This window comes from Mauremys reevesii, linkage group 24 (assembly GCF_016161935.1).
Source record: "Mauremys reevesii isolate NIE-2019 linkage group 24, ASM1616193v1, whole genome shotgun sequence".
NCBI classification, from domain to species: Eukaryota; Metazoa; Chordata; order Testudines; family Geoemydidae; genus Mauremys; species Mauremys reevesii.
The window spans coordinates 22,081,881-22,098,782 of record NC_052646.1 but is presented as its reverse complement, the minus strand read 5'-3'; the positions used below and the strand labels follow the sequence as shown (position 1 = coordinate 22,098,782).

Below are 16,902 nucleotides of genomic sequence, written 5' to 3'. Positions count from 1 at the left end.
GGTAAGGCACTTTTATTATACCTACACACCAGAGGCCACAAGGTAGACCCTAACAAGATTCAGTGGGTCTCACAGAAGGTTCGATATCTGGGCTTCCTGTTAACCCCAGAGGGGAGACAAATGGTCCCAGTCCGCATAAAGACTATCCAAAACTGCCCTCTGCCAAACACCAAGAAACAACTTCGAGGTTTCTTAGGATTAATTGGCTTCTGTCGCCCTTGGTTGACGTCCTGTGGGGAGTTAAGCAAACCGCTCCACCGACTCACTGCTAACCTTGCTCCTGACCCTTTGCAGTGGTCCCCAGACACAATCCAAGCCTTTCAGTTACTCAAGGACAGTGTGGCCTCCTCCATGTCTCTCCGCCCCCCCAATTACAGCAAACCCTTTCACCTTTTTGTCCACGAGAGGGGCGGAATTGCTAGTGGCGTCCTTACCCAGCTGAGCGGGCCCCACCATTTCCCGCTCCCAGCAGATCGACCCTGTCGCTCAGGGAACCCCATCCTGCACCCGGACTCTGGCAGCAGCTGCCCTGCTGATCACAAAGGCAAAGAGCCTGACCCTGGGTCATTTTACCACGGTCTGGACCTCTCATGCCTTGTCAGCCCTTCTGTGTAAGGGCACGACCCAAGTCTTTTTGGCCCATGGTCAGCAGCAGCTAGAGGCTGAACTCCTAGAAGACACTAACCTAATTTTTGAAAGGTGTGGGCCCCTTAATCCAGCTACCTTGCTTCCTGACCTGCCAGTCCTCCAGGATCAGCACGACTGTGTGGAAGTAGTTCATAGCATCTTACAGATAAGGAACAACCTGTTTGACGTGCCACTGGACAACCCTGATTGCATCCTCTTCTCGGACGGAAGCTCCTTCTATGTTGATGGCAAGCGTTTCACCGGTTATGCAGTCACCTCTGAATGGGACATTCAAGAGGCCACCTCACTGCCAGGCAACTGGGGAGCCCAAGCCGCCGAACTCTATGCCCTGGCCCGAGCCTGCCAGTTGGCCGCTGGTAAGACCGTTACCATTTTTACTGATAGCAAGTATGCTTTTACCCCGTACCAGTACCCGCTGCTGAACTACAGTCGTGGGAGAGCCTCGGAGCCACTCTGGTCAAAGGGACCTGGCTTATGCCGGATGGCCGAGCCTGCCTCCCTCGCTCCACATACCCCGTGGCAGTTCACTGGCACCATGATAAGGGGGGTCACTACGGCACGCACGCCCTTGTGGACACCATCGCTCGCTTTTGGTATGCTCCAGGCATTCAACCCTACTGCCTGTCAATAGTGAAAGCACGCAGCACATGTCAGCGAAATGGACCTGCTCCGCCTCTTAACAAAATTAAGGGTGGAAGACCTCCGCCTGCTGCCCCATTTCAACATCTTCAAATTGACTTTGCAGATATGCCAAAGGCTTTTGGGAAAAAGCACCTCCTTGTTTTGGTTTGCCCTCTGACTTCATGGGTCGAAGCTTTTCCTACTGCTAATTGTACTGCTGCCACAGTGGCGAAGATCCTCCTTAGAGACATTGTACCCCGTTTTGGCATCCCTCTCATACTTGATTCAGATCGCGGACCCCACTTTACTGGTAATGTCCTTGGCCATTTAGAACAAGGACTGGGCATTTCACACTCCTTTCATACACCCTACCACCCCCAGTCTAGCGGGAAAGTTGAGCGTATGAATAGGGAGCTTAAGCTTACATTGGCTAAATACTGTCAGGAAACAGGGTTAAAGTGGCCTCAGGTACTTCCCTTGGTCCTGTTTCACCTTCGCACTCGCCCAACCCGTGTATTGGGATTATCCCCCTTTGAACTGCTCTATGGACATCCCCCTTTCAAAGGCGGGGTGCTACCACGTGCTGATGTTTCACTATTGGGAGGGGATCATATGACCGCGTGCCAGTTTCTCTCCCTACAGGCTCGCCTCCGTACCCTTTGGAAAGCCTCGCCAGGCTCGCCTCCGTACCCTTTGGAAAGCCTCGCAGTTTTCCCAGACCGTGCCACTAGAAGAACAGATCCACCCGTTCCAACCAGGGGACTTCGTCTGGGCCAAAAAGTTCGTTCGTGGCGACGCCCTCCAGCCGAGGTTTACTGGACCCCACCAGGTTCTTTTAACAACCCAGACTGCAGTGTTCCTGGAGGGAGCACCTGGATTTGGGAAAATGTCCCAGCTGCGCCAGTTAGCTTTGCAAAACCGAATGACTTTAGACATAATGTTAGCAGCCCAAGGAGGGACTTGCGCCCTCATAAATGAAGAATGCTGTGTTTTTGTAAACGACACCTACCCTGACACTTTTCAACGTACCAAACATCTAAGGGAAATGGCTAAGAACTACTCCTCTGGCCAGCCACCTTATGATTGGTGGGGAGCCTTATGGAATTGGTTGCCTGGATTTGGGTGGGTTAAAAACTTCTTGGTGGGTATTGTTGGGGCCATAGTAATCCTTATAATACTGTGTTGCTGTATTCAGTGTGTTCCCTCCCTCATAAACTCATGTGGGTCAGTTTATTCTTTTTCTACTTCAGCCAAAGGCCTTACTCTCTTCGAGTTGGCCCAGGCTGAAATTATAGCGACCCTTGGCTCCTTAAAATGGGGTGTAGCTGTTGGTAAATAGTTATCCCAATAGCTACAAATGGAGGAATGTTGAGTCTGAACTCTTTATGAACTGAAACTTAACTCAGACTACATGTCTGTGTCTGAAACTTTTAATCAAAAGCTTTGACCTGCGAACTACTCATGACTCTTCCCCTCCCAATAAGTAGCCATAAGTAGCCACCTCCTCTTTTGTCTTCTCCAATTTACATTTTAACCTGTTTTATCCTGTAGAATCTTGATTGATTATGCATGACCATTATGATCTGTTAATCACTTTGTTTACTTCTGTGTATAAACATTGATGCTCACCCCTAATAAACTGGCCACACTTACTCCAAAGCTTGGCTCTTAAGCTAAGGATGGTGTGAGCCCGTTGATCAACGAATTGTTGTCTGGTCTCTGACAGATCTCTGAGCCCTATACCAACTCCGCACAAACTCGGGTGCTGGAGAGGTGAGTAGGACTTGCTTTTTACCTAACACGATCACTGAGCTGCTGCTATCAAGGGTAGTAACTCTGGGAAATGTGCAGGTCATAGTGGATGGCTTTGCGGCAACAGGATTCCCTAACTGTGGTGGGGCGATAGACGGAATGCATATCCCTATCTTGGGACTGGAGCACCAAGGCAGCCAGTATATAAATTGAAAGGGGTACTTTTTAATGGTGCTGCAAGAACTGGTAGATCGCAAGGGACATTTCACCAACGTGGGATGGCTGGGAAAGGTGCATGATGCTCCCATCTTCAGGAACTCTGGTCTGTGTGAATGGCTGCAGCAAGGGACTTACTTTCCAGACCAGAAAATAACCATTGAGGATGTTGAAATGCCTATAGTTATCTTTGGGGACCCAGCCTATCCCTTAATGCCATGGCTTATGAAACCATACACAGGCACCCTGGACAGTAGTCAGGAGCTGTTCAACTATAGGCTGATCAAGTGCAGAATGGTGGTAGAATGTGCCTTTGGACATTTAAAAGTGTGCTGACGCAGTTTACTGACTCAGGCCTGGTCTACACTACGCATTTAAACCGAATTTAGCAGTGTTAAACCAAATTAACCCTGCACCCATCCGCACAACGAAGCCCTTTATATCGATATAAAGGGCTCTTAAAACCGATTTCTGTACTCCTCCCTGATGAGTGGAGTAGCACTGAAATGGGTATTGCCATGTCGGATTAGGGTTAGTGTGGCCGCAATTCGACGGTATTGGCCTCCGGGAGGTATCCCACAGTGCACCATTGTGACCGCTCTGGAAAGTGATCTGAACTTGGATGCACTGGCCAGGTAGACAGGAAAAGCCCCGCAAACTTTTGAATTTCATTTCCTGTTTGCCCAGCGTGAAGCTCTGATCAGCACGGGTGGCGATGCAGTCCCAAATCCAAAAAGAGCTCCAGCATGGACCGTACTGGAGATACTGGATCTGATTGCTGTATGGGGAGACAAATCTGTTCTATCAGAGCTCCGTTACGGAAGACGAAATGCCAAAGCATTTGAAAAAAAAATCTCCAGGCTGATAGACAGAGGCCAAAGCAGGGACTCAGCACAGTGCTGTGTGACAAGCGTAACGGAAAGCCAAAGAATCAAATGGACGCTCATGGAGAGAGGGAGGGGGGACTGAGGACTCCAGCTATCCCAGTCCCCACAGTCTCCGAAAAGCATTTGCATTCTTGGCTGAGCTCCCACTGCCTGAAGGGTCAAAAACATTTTCCCAGGTGTTTCAGGGTATATGTCGTCAATTTACCCCCTTCAACTCCCCCCGAAAGAAAAGGGAAAATAATTGTTTCTCACCTTTTTTCAATGTCACCCTATGTCTACTGCATGCTGCTGGTAGACAGGGTGCTGCAGCGCTGAACAGCAGCATCCCCTCCCCTCCCCGGTGGCAGATGGTGCAAAATGACTGATATCCGTCCTCATCATCATCCCGTGAGTGCTCCTGGCTGGCCTCGGTGAGGTCGGCCAGGGGCGCCTGGGCAAAAATGGGAATGACTCCCTGTTATTTCCAGCAGATGGTACAGAAGGATTGAAAACTGTCCTCATCATAGCAACTGGAGGCTGAGTGCCTCCCCCCCCTCCCTTTCATGTCTAATGAAGATTCTGTACTGACTGGACTATCATAGCAGCAGGAGGCTGCCTCCCCCTCATTTTATCTCACTAAAAAGTCACTGTTTCTTATTCCTGCATTCTTTATTACTTCATCACACAAATGGGGGGGATAACTGCCATGGTAGCACAGGAGGGGTGTGGGAGGAAGGAAGCAACGGGTGGGGTTGTTGCAGGGGCACCCCCTAGAATGGCATGCAGCTCATCATTCCTGCAGGATATCTGGGGCTCTGATGCAGAGCGGCTGTGCTCTCTGGTTCTCTAGTAGACTTGCCCCATATTCTAGGCAGGAATGACTATTTTTAGACAAAACATAAAGAAGGGAATGACCTGGGGAGTAATTCCCAGCGAGGCCAGCCAGGAGCACCCATGACAGCAGCAGACGGTACAAAAGGATTGATAACCGTCATTGCCAATTTCCAATTGCAGACGGTGATATAGGACTGGTAACTGTCTCTGCTACCTTGCAAAGGTGAATGAATGCTGCTGTGTAGCACTGCAGTACCGCATCTGTCAGCAGCATCCAGTACACATACGGTGACAGTGACAAAAGGTTAAACGGGCTCCATGGTTGCCATGCTATGGCGTCTGCCAGGGCAATCCAGGGGAAAATGGGCACGAAATGATTGTCTGCCGTTGCTTTCATGGAGGAAGGATTGAGTGACATTTACCCAGAATCACCTGCGACACTGTTTTTGCCCCATCATGCATTGGGATCTCAGCCCAGAATTCCAGTGGGTGGAGGAGACTGCGGGAACTATGGGATAGCTACAGGATAGCTACCCACAGTGCAACGCTCTGGAAATCGACGCTAGCCTTGGTACATGGACGCACACCGCCGAATTAATGTGCTTAGTGTGGTTGCGTGCACTCGACTTTATACAATCTGTTTTAAAAAACCGGTTTTTGTAATATCGGAATAATCCCGTAGTGTAGACGTACCCTCAGTTAGACCTCAGCAAAACCAATGTTCCCTTTGTTATTCCTGCTTGCTGTGTGCGCCACAATATCTGTGAGAGTAAGGGGGAAGACATTTATGGCCAAGGAGGACCAAGGACATAGGGGTGCACCATCATTTGCCCACTGAGGTGTTGATGGGGGTTACCTGACCAGTACTCTAGAACACCCTAGTTGTGACCTGTAGCCAGAGTTGGTGGGGGGCACTACACCCTGACATCAGAAAGGGTACCTCACCAGAGGTGCAGGACCCTACCCCAGTGGGGAGGAAGTGCCAAAGGAAGGTACAAGGCTCAGAGGGGTGGCAGCTTCAGACCCAGACAGTGAGAGGGAGCAGGTCCCCATCCCTTCCCCAGCCACTGAGTTCCAGGCCGAGTAGCAGAAAGACCCCTCCTTGTGGAAGCTAAGGGACCTGGCTGGCCTCAGTGTGGCACAGACCATGGGGAGAGGGTGCTGGAAAAGGTTCCTGTGGGAGAAGGGATTCCTGTACCGAGAATGGGCTCCTCCCCCCAGGGAAATGGAGTCATGGGGGATCCAGAGGCAGCTGGTGGTCCCCCAGAAGTATTGCCGCAAGCTCCTGTACCTGGCCCATGACATCCCTCTTGCAGGGCACCAGGGAATCTGGCACACCAGGCAGAGGCTGCTACAGAACTTTTACTGGCCTGGGGTTTTTACTACTGTCCAACAGTGCTGCCAATCCTGTGACCCCATCAGAGGGTGGGGAAGGCCTGGGACAAGGGGAAAGTGGCTTTGATACCTCTGCCCATTATAGAGGAGCCTTTCCAGAAGATGGCCATGTACATAGTGGGACCTCTCAGCAAGACGACCTGGTAGGGGAAAAAAATACATTCTGGTGGTGATAGATTTTGCCACCCGCTACCCCAAGGCAGGCGCCTTGTCCTCTATCGAAGCAGACACTGTGGCAGATGCACTGTTGACCATTTTCAGCTGAGTGGAGGTTCCCCAAGGAAGTCTTGACAGACCAAGGATCCAACTTCATTTAGCCCCACTCTGATGCTTGTGAGAGAAATGTGGGGTCCCACCCATCTGGGCCTCAGCATATCACCCCCAGTCCAATGGGCTGATGGAGAGGTTCAATGGAACTCTAAAGATGATGCTGAAAACATTTATGAACCAGCACCTGCAGGATTGGGACAAGTACTTACCTCAACTGCTGTGCGCATACAGGGAAGTGCCCCAGGAATCTACTGAGTTTTTGCCTTTTGAACTGTTATATGGAAGAAGGATAAAGGGGCTCCTGGATCTGATGAGAGATGAATGAGAGGGTGTCATGGGTCTACCCTCACTTGAAACTGGCCGGTTTCAAAGTGAGGACCCGCATGTATCCCCCACCCTAAAATCCTAGGGTAGGTCTCCCCTTTGGCTGCCACCACCCGGTCAATTTCGTGGGCCGGGACACCCCTGTTTCCCCCCCGTCTCCCTTCAAAGACACTCCCTGGGAACACAGATCAATTCACAGAGGAGGAACCTTCCCCCTCCCCCCTCTTCCCTCTCTCCAGCCTGCTCCGGAGACAGAGATGCCTGGATTCAAACGCCTTGAATCTCTACACACAGGGAAGCAGCCCACTTCCCCCTCCCCTTCCCCTGAATTTCCCCAAGGGAAGGAATTAACCAAGTCCAAAGAAAAGAAAAGAATTTATTAAGAGAACAAAAAGAAAATACAGAATCTCTATGAGTCCAAGCTGGACACTCATAGGGTATAACCTTGCTAAGTTCTGGAGAGAATCCTCTCTCTTTCTCAGTACAACCAGTACAAGCAGAATTAAGAATAATCAATAACCAACACACAGATTTGCAAACATAGGACTATTAGATAAGGACACAAAGTATCTTTCTAATACTCACTATCTTGACTAGAAGAAATTAGTTCAGAAAGGTGGAACTTGTAGGAACTTGATTAACTCGTCTGGTCTCTTGAACTCCAAACGGCCAAAGACAAAGACCCCCCCAAACAGAGAGAAAAAGTTCCCTCCTAGGAGTTTCAAATTCTCTTCCCTGATTGGTCCTCAGGTCAGGTGCCCACCAGGTACTATGCTTTAACCCTTTACTAACTATTCATGACAGAGGGGAAGGCCGTTCCCAATGGAGAATCAGTGGTGGAGTATTTCTTGACCTTCTGAGAAAGACCTGCTGAGCTCATGGGCTTGGCCAAGGAGAATCTGGCCAGAGCCCAAAGGAAGCAGAAGGTCTGGTATGACTGCACGGCACGGGCCTGTGCCTATGCCACTGGAGACCAGGTGATGGTTCTCATCCCTGTGAGATCAAACAAACTACAAGCTGCCTGGGAAGGGCCCTTTCAAGGTTGTCAAGCAACTAAATGAGGTAAACTATGTGGTGGAACTGTCCAGCTGGGCACTCTGCCACCACGTGTACCATGTTAATATGATGAAGCCATATTATGATGGGGGAATGGCTGTGTGTGAACATTGGGAGGAGAAGGGACATGACCTTTTAGTAGATCTATTCCCTGGGACAGAAGCTGGCTCCTTCCCAGAAACAATTCCCCTCTCTGATCAGCTACACCCTGCCCAGCAAGCTGAGATCAGAGGGGTGCTGCATGTATACCAACAGCTGTTTTCCAACCAGCCTGGACTCACTAATGTGACTGTTCACCAGGTGCAGACAGGGTCACACCCTCCTATAAGATGCTCCCCCTTTCAAAGTTACAGGGAAAACTTCTCAGGACCTGGAAAGAGAGGTCAGTGATATGCTGCCTTTGGGGGTGATCCAGCCATCTACTAGCCCTTGGGCCTTACTTGTGGTGCTGGTCCCCAAAAAGGATGGGTCAATCCAGTTCTGTGTGGACTATCAGAAGTTAATGCCATCACAGTGTGATGCCTACCCCCTGCCCAGGCCTGACAAGCTCCTAGACAAGCTAGGACAACCTTACCACCATAGATCTTAAAGGGTTACTGGCAGACACCATTGGATGCAAATGCCAGGCTGAAATCTGCCTTTATCACCACCCTGGGGCTCTATGAGTTCCTAACCCTGCCTTTTGGCCTCAAGGGAGTACCAGCCACCTTCCAGCACCTGGTGGATCAGCTACTGAGGGGGATGGAGAGTTTTGCCATGGCGTATATTGACGACATCAGTGTCTCTAGCAAGACCTGGGAGGACCATGTGTCCCAGGTTAAACAAGTGCTGGACCAACTCCAGGAGGCTGGGCTGACCATAAAAGCTGAGAAGTGCAAGGTGGGGATGGCTGAAGTATCCTACCTGGGCCATTGGGTGGGGAGCAGCTGCCTAAAGCCAGAACCAGCCAAGGTGGAGGCAATCAGAAACTGGCCCACTCCCCAAACCAAAAAGCAGGTCCAAGCCCTTTTTGGGATGGCAGGGTGTGAGCATTTTAGCCTCTGCTTACAGGGCAGTACGGCCTAGTGGCCCGAGTCCATAGAATGGCCCCTGGTCGTGGGGCAGTATGGCCTAGTGGCCAGAGTCCATAGAGTGGCCCCCTGCTTACAGGGCAGTACAGCCTAGTGGCCCAAGTCCCTCCCACTCCACTGGGCCCCAGCCTATGGCCCTAACCACAGCATAGAACTTTGCCACTAGCTCAGCGTGGGGGCAAGGTACCACTGCGTCACCCTCCCTCTGGGTCGCTTCCTACCAGCTTGATAGTGGGGTTTCCCATGAGTCCCTAGGTTCTCTGCAGGGCTTCGGGTCAGTTGCCTCCTTGGGTTCCTCCCATAGTAGGGCTTCGAGCTGGCCTGGAGAGGCTTCCATCCCCGGTGCCTTCACAGGCAGTGGCTGGTCCTTTGCAGGAGCTTCCCGGTCAGGTCCTTCCCCTGCGGCCGCCAGCCCAGACTGAGCTGAGCTCCCTCCTTTTATACTCCCAGAGCACTTGGAGCGTGTCCAGCACGGATGGGGCAGGACTTCTGCTGTCAGTGCTAGTGGTCTGACACTGCGGGGGCTAGTGCGGGGCAGTGCTGCCCCATCACAGGGGGTATTATCCAAGATTTGTGCCACACTTGAGTTCCATTGCTGCCCCAATCACCGAGGTATGCAAGAAAGGGAAGCCAGACTAGGTGGTCTGGACTGAGCAGTGCCAGAGGGCTCTCTGTGCACTGAAGGCGGCTCTGGTCAGTGGCCCACTTCTGGTAAACCCTGACTTTGACGAGCCCTTTATGGTGTTCACCGACGCCTCAGACACGGGGCTGGGTGCAGTGTGAAAAGGGGAAGAGACATCCCATCGTGTACTTGAGCAAAAAGCTGTTGGCTTGGGAGCAAAACTACATGGGCCCATGGCCATAGAGAAGGAATGCCTGGCTATGATATGGGCCCTTAAACTAGAGCCATATCTGTTTGGGCGACACTTCACTGTGTACACTGATCACTCTCCCCTTACTGGCTACACCAGATGAAAGGAGCCAATGCCAAGCTCCTGAGATGGAGCCTGCTCCTGCAGGATTACAATATGGATGTGGTCTATGTGAGGGGAAGTGCCAACGTGATAGCTGATGCGTTGCCCCAGAGAGGGGGGGCCTGAACTTCCCCAGGTCACTGGTTAGAGCAGAGGTTGGCAAACCTTTTGGGCCAAGGGCCACATCTGGGTGGGGAAATTGTATGCAGGGCCAAGGCAGGGGGTTGGGGTGCAGGAGGGGGTGTGGTGTGCAGGAAGGGGCTCAGGGCAAGGGTTTGGGGCAGAGAAGGGGTGCAAGGTGTATGAGGGGGCTCAGGGAAGGGGGCTGGGGTGCAGACTACAGGAGGTTAGGGTGCAGGAGGAGTGTGAGGTGCAGGAGGGGGCTTAGGGCAGGGAGTTGGGGGGTGGGCTGCAGGAGGGTTTGGGCTCCAGCCTGGCAACACTTACCTAAAGTGGCTCTGGGGTGGCAGCAGCACACACTGGGGCCAGGACAGGCTCCTTGCATGCCTACCCCGTTCCCAGCCCTGCACCGCTCCAGGAAGTGCTGCAGGCCCTGGGGAGAGGGGGTGGAGGACTCCGCATGCACTGCCCTTGCCGCACCTCCAGGTTCCTCCCCTGAAGCTCCCATTGGCCACAGTTCCCCATTCCTAGCCAATGGGAGCTGCTGGGGGTGGTGCCCCTGCCTCCCCCTCCCTTCTCACTAACCTACCTATCCCCCGCATCATCCCCCTCCTCCATCTCCCCTCCTCCTCCCCCCAATCCTCCCATCCCTCCACACAGACATCATGACCACCCCTTTCCCTAGGCACACACTTCTCCAGCCCAAGCCCCCCTCCACACACACGCAGCTCCTCCATCCCACGCCATCCACCCAAATCCCCTCTTCCATACCTCCACACACACGGGGTCAAATGTAGAGACATGGCTGGGGAGGGGTTAATAGGGAGGTCTGTTGCTCCACACCCACCTGGGACAAGTGGCCCTTTGCCAGCACATCCTGCTCTCCCCACAGTCCAGCTCCTGTCTCCTAGCCCATGAGGAGGAGGGGCTCAAATCGATAGCCTGTCCCTCATCTCCAATAGCACCATTAGTTAAACACTAGGAAAGCAGGACTGTAATTCACTGCTAGGACAGCTCTGCCCACAGCATCAGGAGAGTACAACAGGCTCAGGTTACTGTACCATTGGCATGGATGACTTTTCCAGTCTGAGGTCAGGGCCACATCACACCCCTTGCTGTACACATGAGACAGACCCTGACCCAGAGCTCACAGTCTAAGCAGCCAGCCAGCAAGGAGATTCCCCTGCTCCATAGCCCTGTCTGTACTGGAGAAGAGCCAAGGTCCCCAATGGCCCTGTGCAGGCACAGCCTTAGCAAGACCTCCAGCAGGAAGGGAGCCATGAGGCAACAACCCTGCCATTCTCACAACTTCCTCCAGGTGCACACTGCATTCCCCTCTCAAAGCTTATTGGGATTTGCCAGGACAGGGGGCTTAAGAGCCACCTCTCACAGCTAATGGCATTGAGTCTTCAGCAACCACAGAATCAACGGCCAGAGTAACATGTCCCAGCCCAAAAATGCTACCTCTGGCAGCACAGTGCCCCCTATTGCCACACTGGGGTATTGGGGCCCACACTGACTGCAAGGGGAGAGTTCCCCCATTGACATCCCCACCTTGTTCCCTGCCCTACAGCACCTCATACTGCCATGATAGAATATTAGGGTTGGAAGGGACTTCAGGAGGTCATCTAGTCCAACCCCTGCTCAAAGCAGGACCAATCCCCAGATTTTTTTACCCCAGTTCCCCAAATGGCCCCCTTGAGGATTGAACTCACAACCCTGGATTGAGCAGGCCAATGCTCAAACCACTGAGCTATCCCCCCCAAAGTCTGATGTGTGGCCAACTGAGCTAGCCAGGCTGGTGCACTGGGGCCAGCACTGACTGCAAGGGGAGAGTATCAGAGGGGGAGCCGTGTTAGTCTGGATCTGTAAAAGCAGCAAAGAATCCTGTGGCACCTTATAGACTAACAGACGTTTTGCAGCATGAGCTTTCGTGGGTGAATACCCACTTCGTCGGATGCAAGGGGAAGAGTTTCCCTCTTGTTCCCTGCCCTACAGCGCTTCATACTGCCATGATAGGGCACTGGGGCCAGCACTGACTGAGTGGGGAAACCACCCCCTAATAAACCCCAACCCCCAGCAACCCCTAAAACTGCACTTGGGCACTGACTGCAAGGGAAGAGTATCTCTATTGAGCTCTCATCCCACTCCCTGTAGCAATCTGGGTTTTTACTAAGGCCAACTGTTAGGAATGGTATCCAGAAGTCCATTGGACCGCTCCTACGGTGCATATTGAGGTGTCTAGTATTAGAAAGATAGATCTGGCTAAGAATCAGAAACAAACAAGTCAGTCATACTTTAGCACATGATTCATTGCCCTGTCAGTGGCTCATGTGAAAGCCGCATCTGCTGCCCACCTGGAGAAAGCCCCAGCAAGCAGATTAGTAATAAACTTTCCATAACAGCTCCCCTATAAATACCCGAGGGCCAGGGCTTGTTCTTTTCTGTCCAACAGCCTGGAGAGAAGTATGACAATGTGGCTCATGCTGGCGTGGCTTGCAGTGGCAGGTAATTATGTTGTATGCAGCGAGGCTAGCTTGTGGAGCTTGGTAGTGACAAGGGGCCAGGACATAACTGCAAAGTCAGAGTGAAATTAAACAGGCTTCAGCTAAGGATTAAAATGAAACAAAGTGTAATTTCTGCAGGAGCTAGTGCATTAGTAATGGAGCAGCTGAAACCTCTGGGTTCACCTGGGCATCACTGCATCCATGCTCTGCATTAGGGATGGATGAAGGGTCAGGTCCTCTGCTGTGTCCTGCCTCTGTCCAGCAGGAGTGGAGACGTGTGTTGACTGATGTATGCTGGGCTAGTGTTTATATATATCTCACATTATCAATAGGTATATATCAGCAAGAGTAATAGAACAGTAATTAATTACATAGCCTAGAGTGGCCTATGCTTGTTATAGAACCCTGCTCAGTTATGCTAAGTGTCCCATAACCCCTTCCATTTTCTAAAGAAAGTTTTGGCTTAAGCAAATAGGGAAGCTGTCAAGCCCAGGACAGATAACAGTTTTACCATAGCACCAGATAAGGAGTTGCTCTTACAGGCCTACACTGGAATGTCCCTAAGGAAAAGGAAAAGACATGATTGTTCTACCCTCTCTGACCCAGGAGGTGCCTTCATGCTCCTTGGTCCCTGGAATGCAAGTCTTCAGAACAAAGAGATAAGGGGTAGGACATGGTAGCAGGAAAACAAGGTAGAAAGCGGATTAGTTAAATCTAGCTTCAGATGACAAGTATCAGAGGGGTAGCCGTGTTAGTCTGGTTCTGTAAAAGCAGCAAAGAATCCTGTGGCACCTTATAGACTAACAGACGTTTTGCAGCATGAGCTTTCGTGGGTGAATGCCCACTTCGTCAGATGCAAAACGTCTGTTAGTCTATAAGGTGCCACAGGATTCTTTGCTGCCTCTTCAGATGACAGGCACAGTACCTTGTACTTATAAACAGACAGGGTATAAAAAGATGGCTTTAGGGGCATAACTTTGTGAGCTCACCTTCCGTGTTAGGTGACTAACACTGAATGAGACAGCTTCCTGGAGACTGGTATCGTATAGAACCTTTTCCCTGTACGATCTTATTACTGGCTTTCGGCAATAAACCTTACTGATCCTGGTTATTTGGTCACTTGAATCTACCTCATAACAAACCGAAGCGTAGTCAAGCAACTGCCTATGCAATTTAACGATCCATGCAGATAAACGGGAACAGAGCAGTGGCCACTGCCATGCAGGAGAGAGCCCTGTCTATCTAACAGGGGTATTTAAAATGACTATTGCCAAAATAAAGCCCCTAATCCAGCAATTTATAGGGTGCAAACCCAATGGGCTGACTCACCTGAGTAAGGTCATATGTATGCATGAGTGTTTGCAGGATTGGGGCCTAAACAATGAATCCCACAAGCCAAATGAGCATCCTAGATTCAGTCTGCACCACCTTGCCAGTGCTCACAAGGGTTTAATGCTCCTGACAGACATGTTCCCTCCCCCTGCAGATTGTAAACAAGGCCCTTTATATCTAAGAGTTTATCCAAATGACATTGGAGGGTCATTTTCAATGTCTCTGATCATGGCAGAGACTGGTGCAAAAGCCTGAGTTCTATTCACCCTGTATGGGATTTATTCACCTTCTGCGTTTTGCTTGTCTCACGCAAGTGGAACAAGGCTCAGCAGTTTCATTTCCTGGCTTCTGTCCACATGAGTCAAGGCTCTTGTGGTGCGTTTCCAACACAGCAAGAAAATGTAAAAAAACCCCAAGGAGAGACAGCAGCAGTCCCCGATCCCACAGTCCAAGCTGTATGGAGAGCACTAGCCCATTGGAGTCCCACTGAGAGAACATCTGTGTGGATCCCACTACAGGAGTGGGCTCATGGTCCCAATAAAGCAACACTCCTGGTTTTAGGTTCTCTAAAGTCCTCCACTTACAAAACCAACACCTAAAGATTCAACACACTAACAGCATCCACCCTGGTCAGCGCCAGGGCCCACCACCAGCTCGTCAGACCCAAAGGGGGGACAGGAACAAGAGTCCAGAGCTTTCCCAGCCCAGCTGCATGCATTGCTGCTTCATTACAGATGTCACCCATGTAATCCAGTGGATGCTTTCTCCCCACAGCTGCTGCACCACAGGGAGTAGACAGGATTGTCGGGGGATACGAGTGCAGCCCCCATTCACAGCCCTGGCAGGTCTCCCTTAACGTCGGGTACCATTTCTGTGGTGGATCCCTCATTACGGACCAGTGGGTGGTGTCAGCTGCCCACTGCTGGTACTAGTAAGTACAGAAGTGTGTGTGTGTGTGTGTGTGTGTGTGTGTGTGTGTGTGTGTGTGTGTGTCACTGCATCTTTATTGCAACACCAGGTGGGTGGGAGCAGGCTGAGATTTGAGGGGCTGGTGGGGCCTGTCCAGAGGGCCTCTGAGCCACCGTTCGTTTCCCAGCCCCAACTCCATGCAGGTGATCCTGGGAGATCACAACATCCAGGTCTTTGAAAACACCGAGCACCTGATGCGCATCGAGACCATCGTGTGGCACCCCAGCTATGACTACCAGACAATGGACCATGACATCATGCTCATCAAGTTGGCTCACCCTGTCCGGACTGACGCCTACGTCCAGCCTGTTCCCCTGCCGACCGCCTGCCCAGCTGCCGGCACTTCCTGTGTGGTGTCGGGATGGGGCAATATCCTCAGTGATGGTGGTGAGTTTAGCCCTCTGTCTCAGGAGCTCCCAGGCTGCCCAGCGCCATCATCTGCTGATGACACGGCCCACAATGTACCAGGCATTTGTGGATGTCCATGACCAGAGAATTCCTAGCCCAAGCAAAGACAGAGAGGCAGGGTTGAGGGGAGGGACAGCAAACAGGAATTTTATACAAGTGGGGCACCCTGACCTGGCCTGACAAACTCCACTGGAGCCCCCTTCCACAGTCCTAGTGATGAGCTCTGAGCCCATCTCTGCACACCCTCCGCCCAGTTCTGACACTGCCCAGACCTGGCCAGCTGGCACAGCCTAGAGGTTAGTGTCCGCTGAGGCTGGCGGAGAACTGGTGCCTGAAGTGGCAACAGGTGCATGGAGTTAGCACAAGGCACTTGTGTCCAGCCTTTGTTTTCTCAGGTATGTGAACAAGGCAACAGGTATTGCCAACAGTAACTAAACCACCCTCACATGTGCCCCTTCCCCACCCCACAGGGAGCCCAGCCCCATTTTATAGAGGGGGAAACTAAGCCAGAGCCCCTCTAGAGCTGTGGGCAGAGCCCAGGAGTCCTGGCTCCCCCCACCCCCCATACACACACACACCCTGCTCTTACCCACTAGCCCCTATTCCTCTTTCAGAGCCAGGATAGGACCCAGGAGTCCTGGCTCCGCCCCCCCCCCCTCTAATCCACTAGCCCTTACTCCCCTCCCAGAGCCAGGGAGAGAATCCAGGTGCGCTCGTGTCCACTTTCGCACTCAGAGTATTCTGCCTCCCTGGCTAGTGCTCAGGATAGCAATTTCATCCCTCCAGTGTGCAGCATGGGAAGGAGGAGAATGCCTGGTGCTAACAATTCCCTTCTACCTTTCAGTGTTCAGCCCCTACAACCTGCAGTGCGTCAACATCCCCATCCTCAGCAGCGCAGAGTGCGAGGGCTCCTACCCTGGGATGATCACCAGCACCATGCTGTGCGCTGGCTACCTGGAGGGAGGCAAGGATGCGTGCCAGGTGAGAGCTAACGGCCATGGCTCTGTCAGGCTGTTAGAGAGACTCTAGCCCTCCTGCCAGCAGACAGGGGGAAGGACCTGGGGAATGCATGCGGTATACGGGACTGGGGAGGTACAGTGACTTTAGCCACCCGCTAATTTGCTGGCATCTCCTTCCTCTCAACTTACACACAGGGAGACTCTGGTGGTCCACTGGTCTGCAACGGGGAGCTGCAGGGCATTGTGTCCTGGGGGATCGGCTGTGCCCAGAAGGACCAACCCGGCGTCTACACCAAAGTCTGCTCCCTGCTGCCCTGGATCGAGAGCACCATGGCTGCCAACTAGTCCAGACAGAATTATTCTCATCTGGGAACCTGTACACTCCCACCACTCCACTGGACCCAGACCAGGGGAAGAGGGAGGCCATCTCAGTGCGGATTGGTGCATTACCACTGTAATGCATAGCCAGAGCAAGTGCAAGAGACAGTAATAAATCCAGCTACCCCCGCAAGTTATTTGTTTGTGTTGTGCTCTGGGTCCTAACGATTACAAGCTCGGCTAATTAATAATTAACATAGCAA

The 16,902-nt window shown here is 52.0% G+C and overlaps 1 protein-coding gene across 1 annotated transcript; it reads left to right on the top strand.

Moving 5' to 3' along the window:
- Positions 1–12,608: 12,608 nt before the first annotated feature.
- LOC120390238 (anionic trypsin-1-like) lies at positions 12,609–16,822 on the top strand. Its single transcript, XM_039512698.1, has 5 exons — positions 12,609–12,654; positions 14,760–14,916; positions 15,082–15,341; positions 16,207–16,343; positions 16,517–16,822. The coding sequence occupies exons 1-5, from the start codon at positions 12,615–12,617 to the stop codon at positions 16,664–16,666; spliced, it is 744 nt and encodes a 247-aa protein (XP_039368632.1). The 5' UTR covers positions 12,609–12,614; the 3' UTR covers positions 16,667–16,822.
- Positions 16,823–16,902: the final 80 nt, after the last annotated feature.

What these genes read in the sequence shown, in the direction of transcription:
- LOC120390238 (XM_039512698.1), top strand. Translation starts at nt 12,615, where the DNA reads ATGACAATGTGGCTCATGCTGGCGTGGCTTGCAGTGGCAG. An exon ending in GCTGCCCACTGCTGGTACTA is followed by an intron (nt 14,917 to 15,081) that starts GTAAGTACAGAA and finishes TTCGTTTCCCAG; the next exon opens with CCCCAACTCCATGCAGGTGA. An exon ending in CAATATCCTCAGTGATGGTG is followed by an intron (nt 15,342 to 16,206) that starts GTGAGTTTAGCC and finishes TCTACCTTTCAG; the next exon opens with TGTTCAGCCCCTACAACCTG.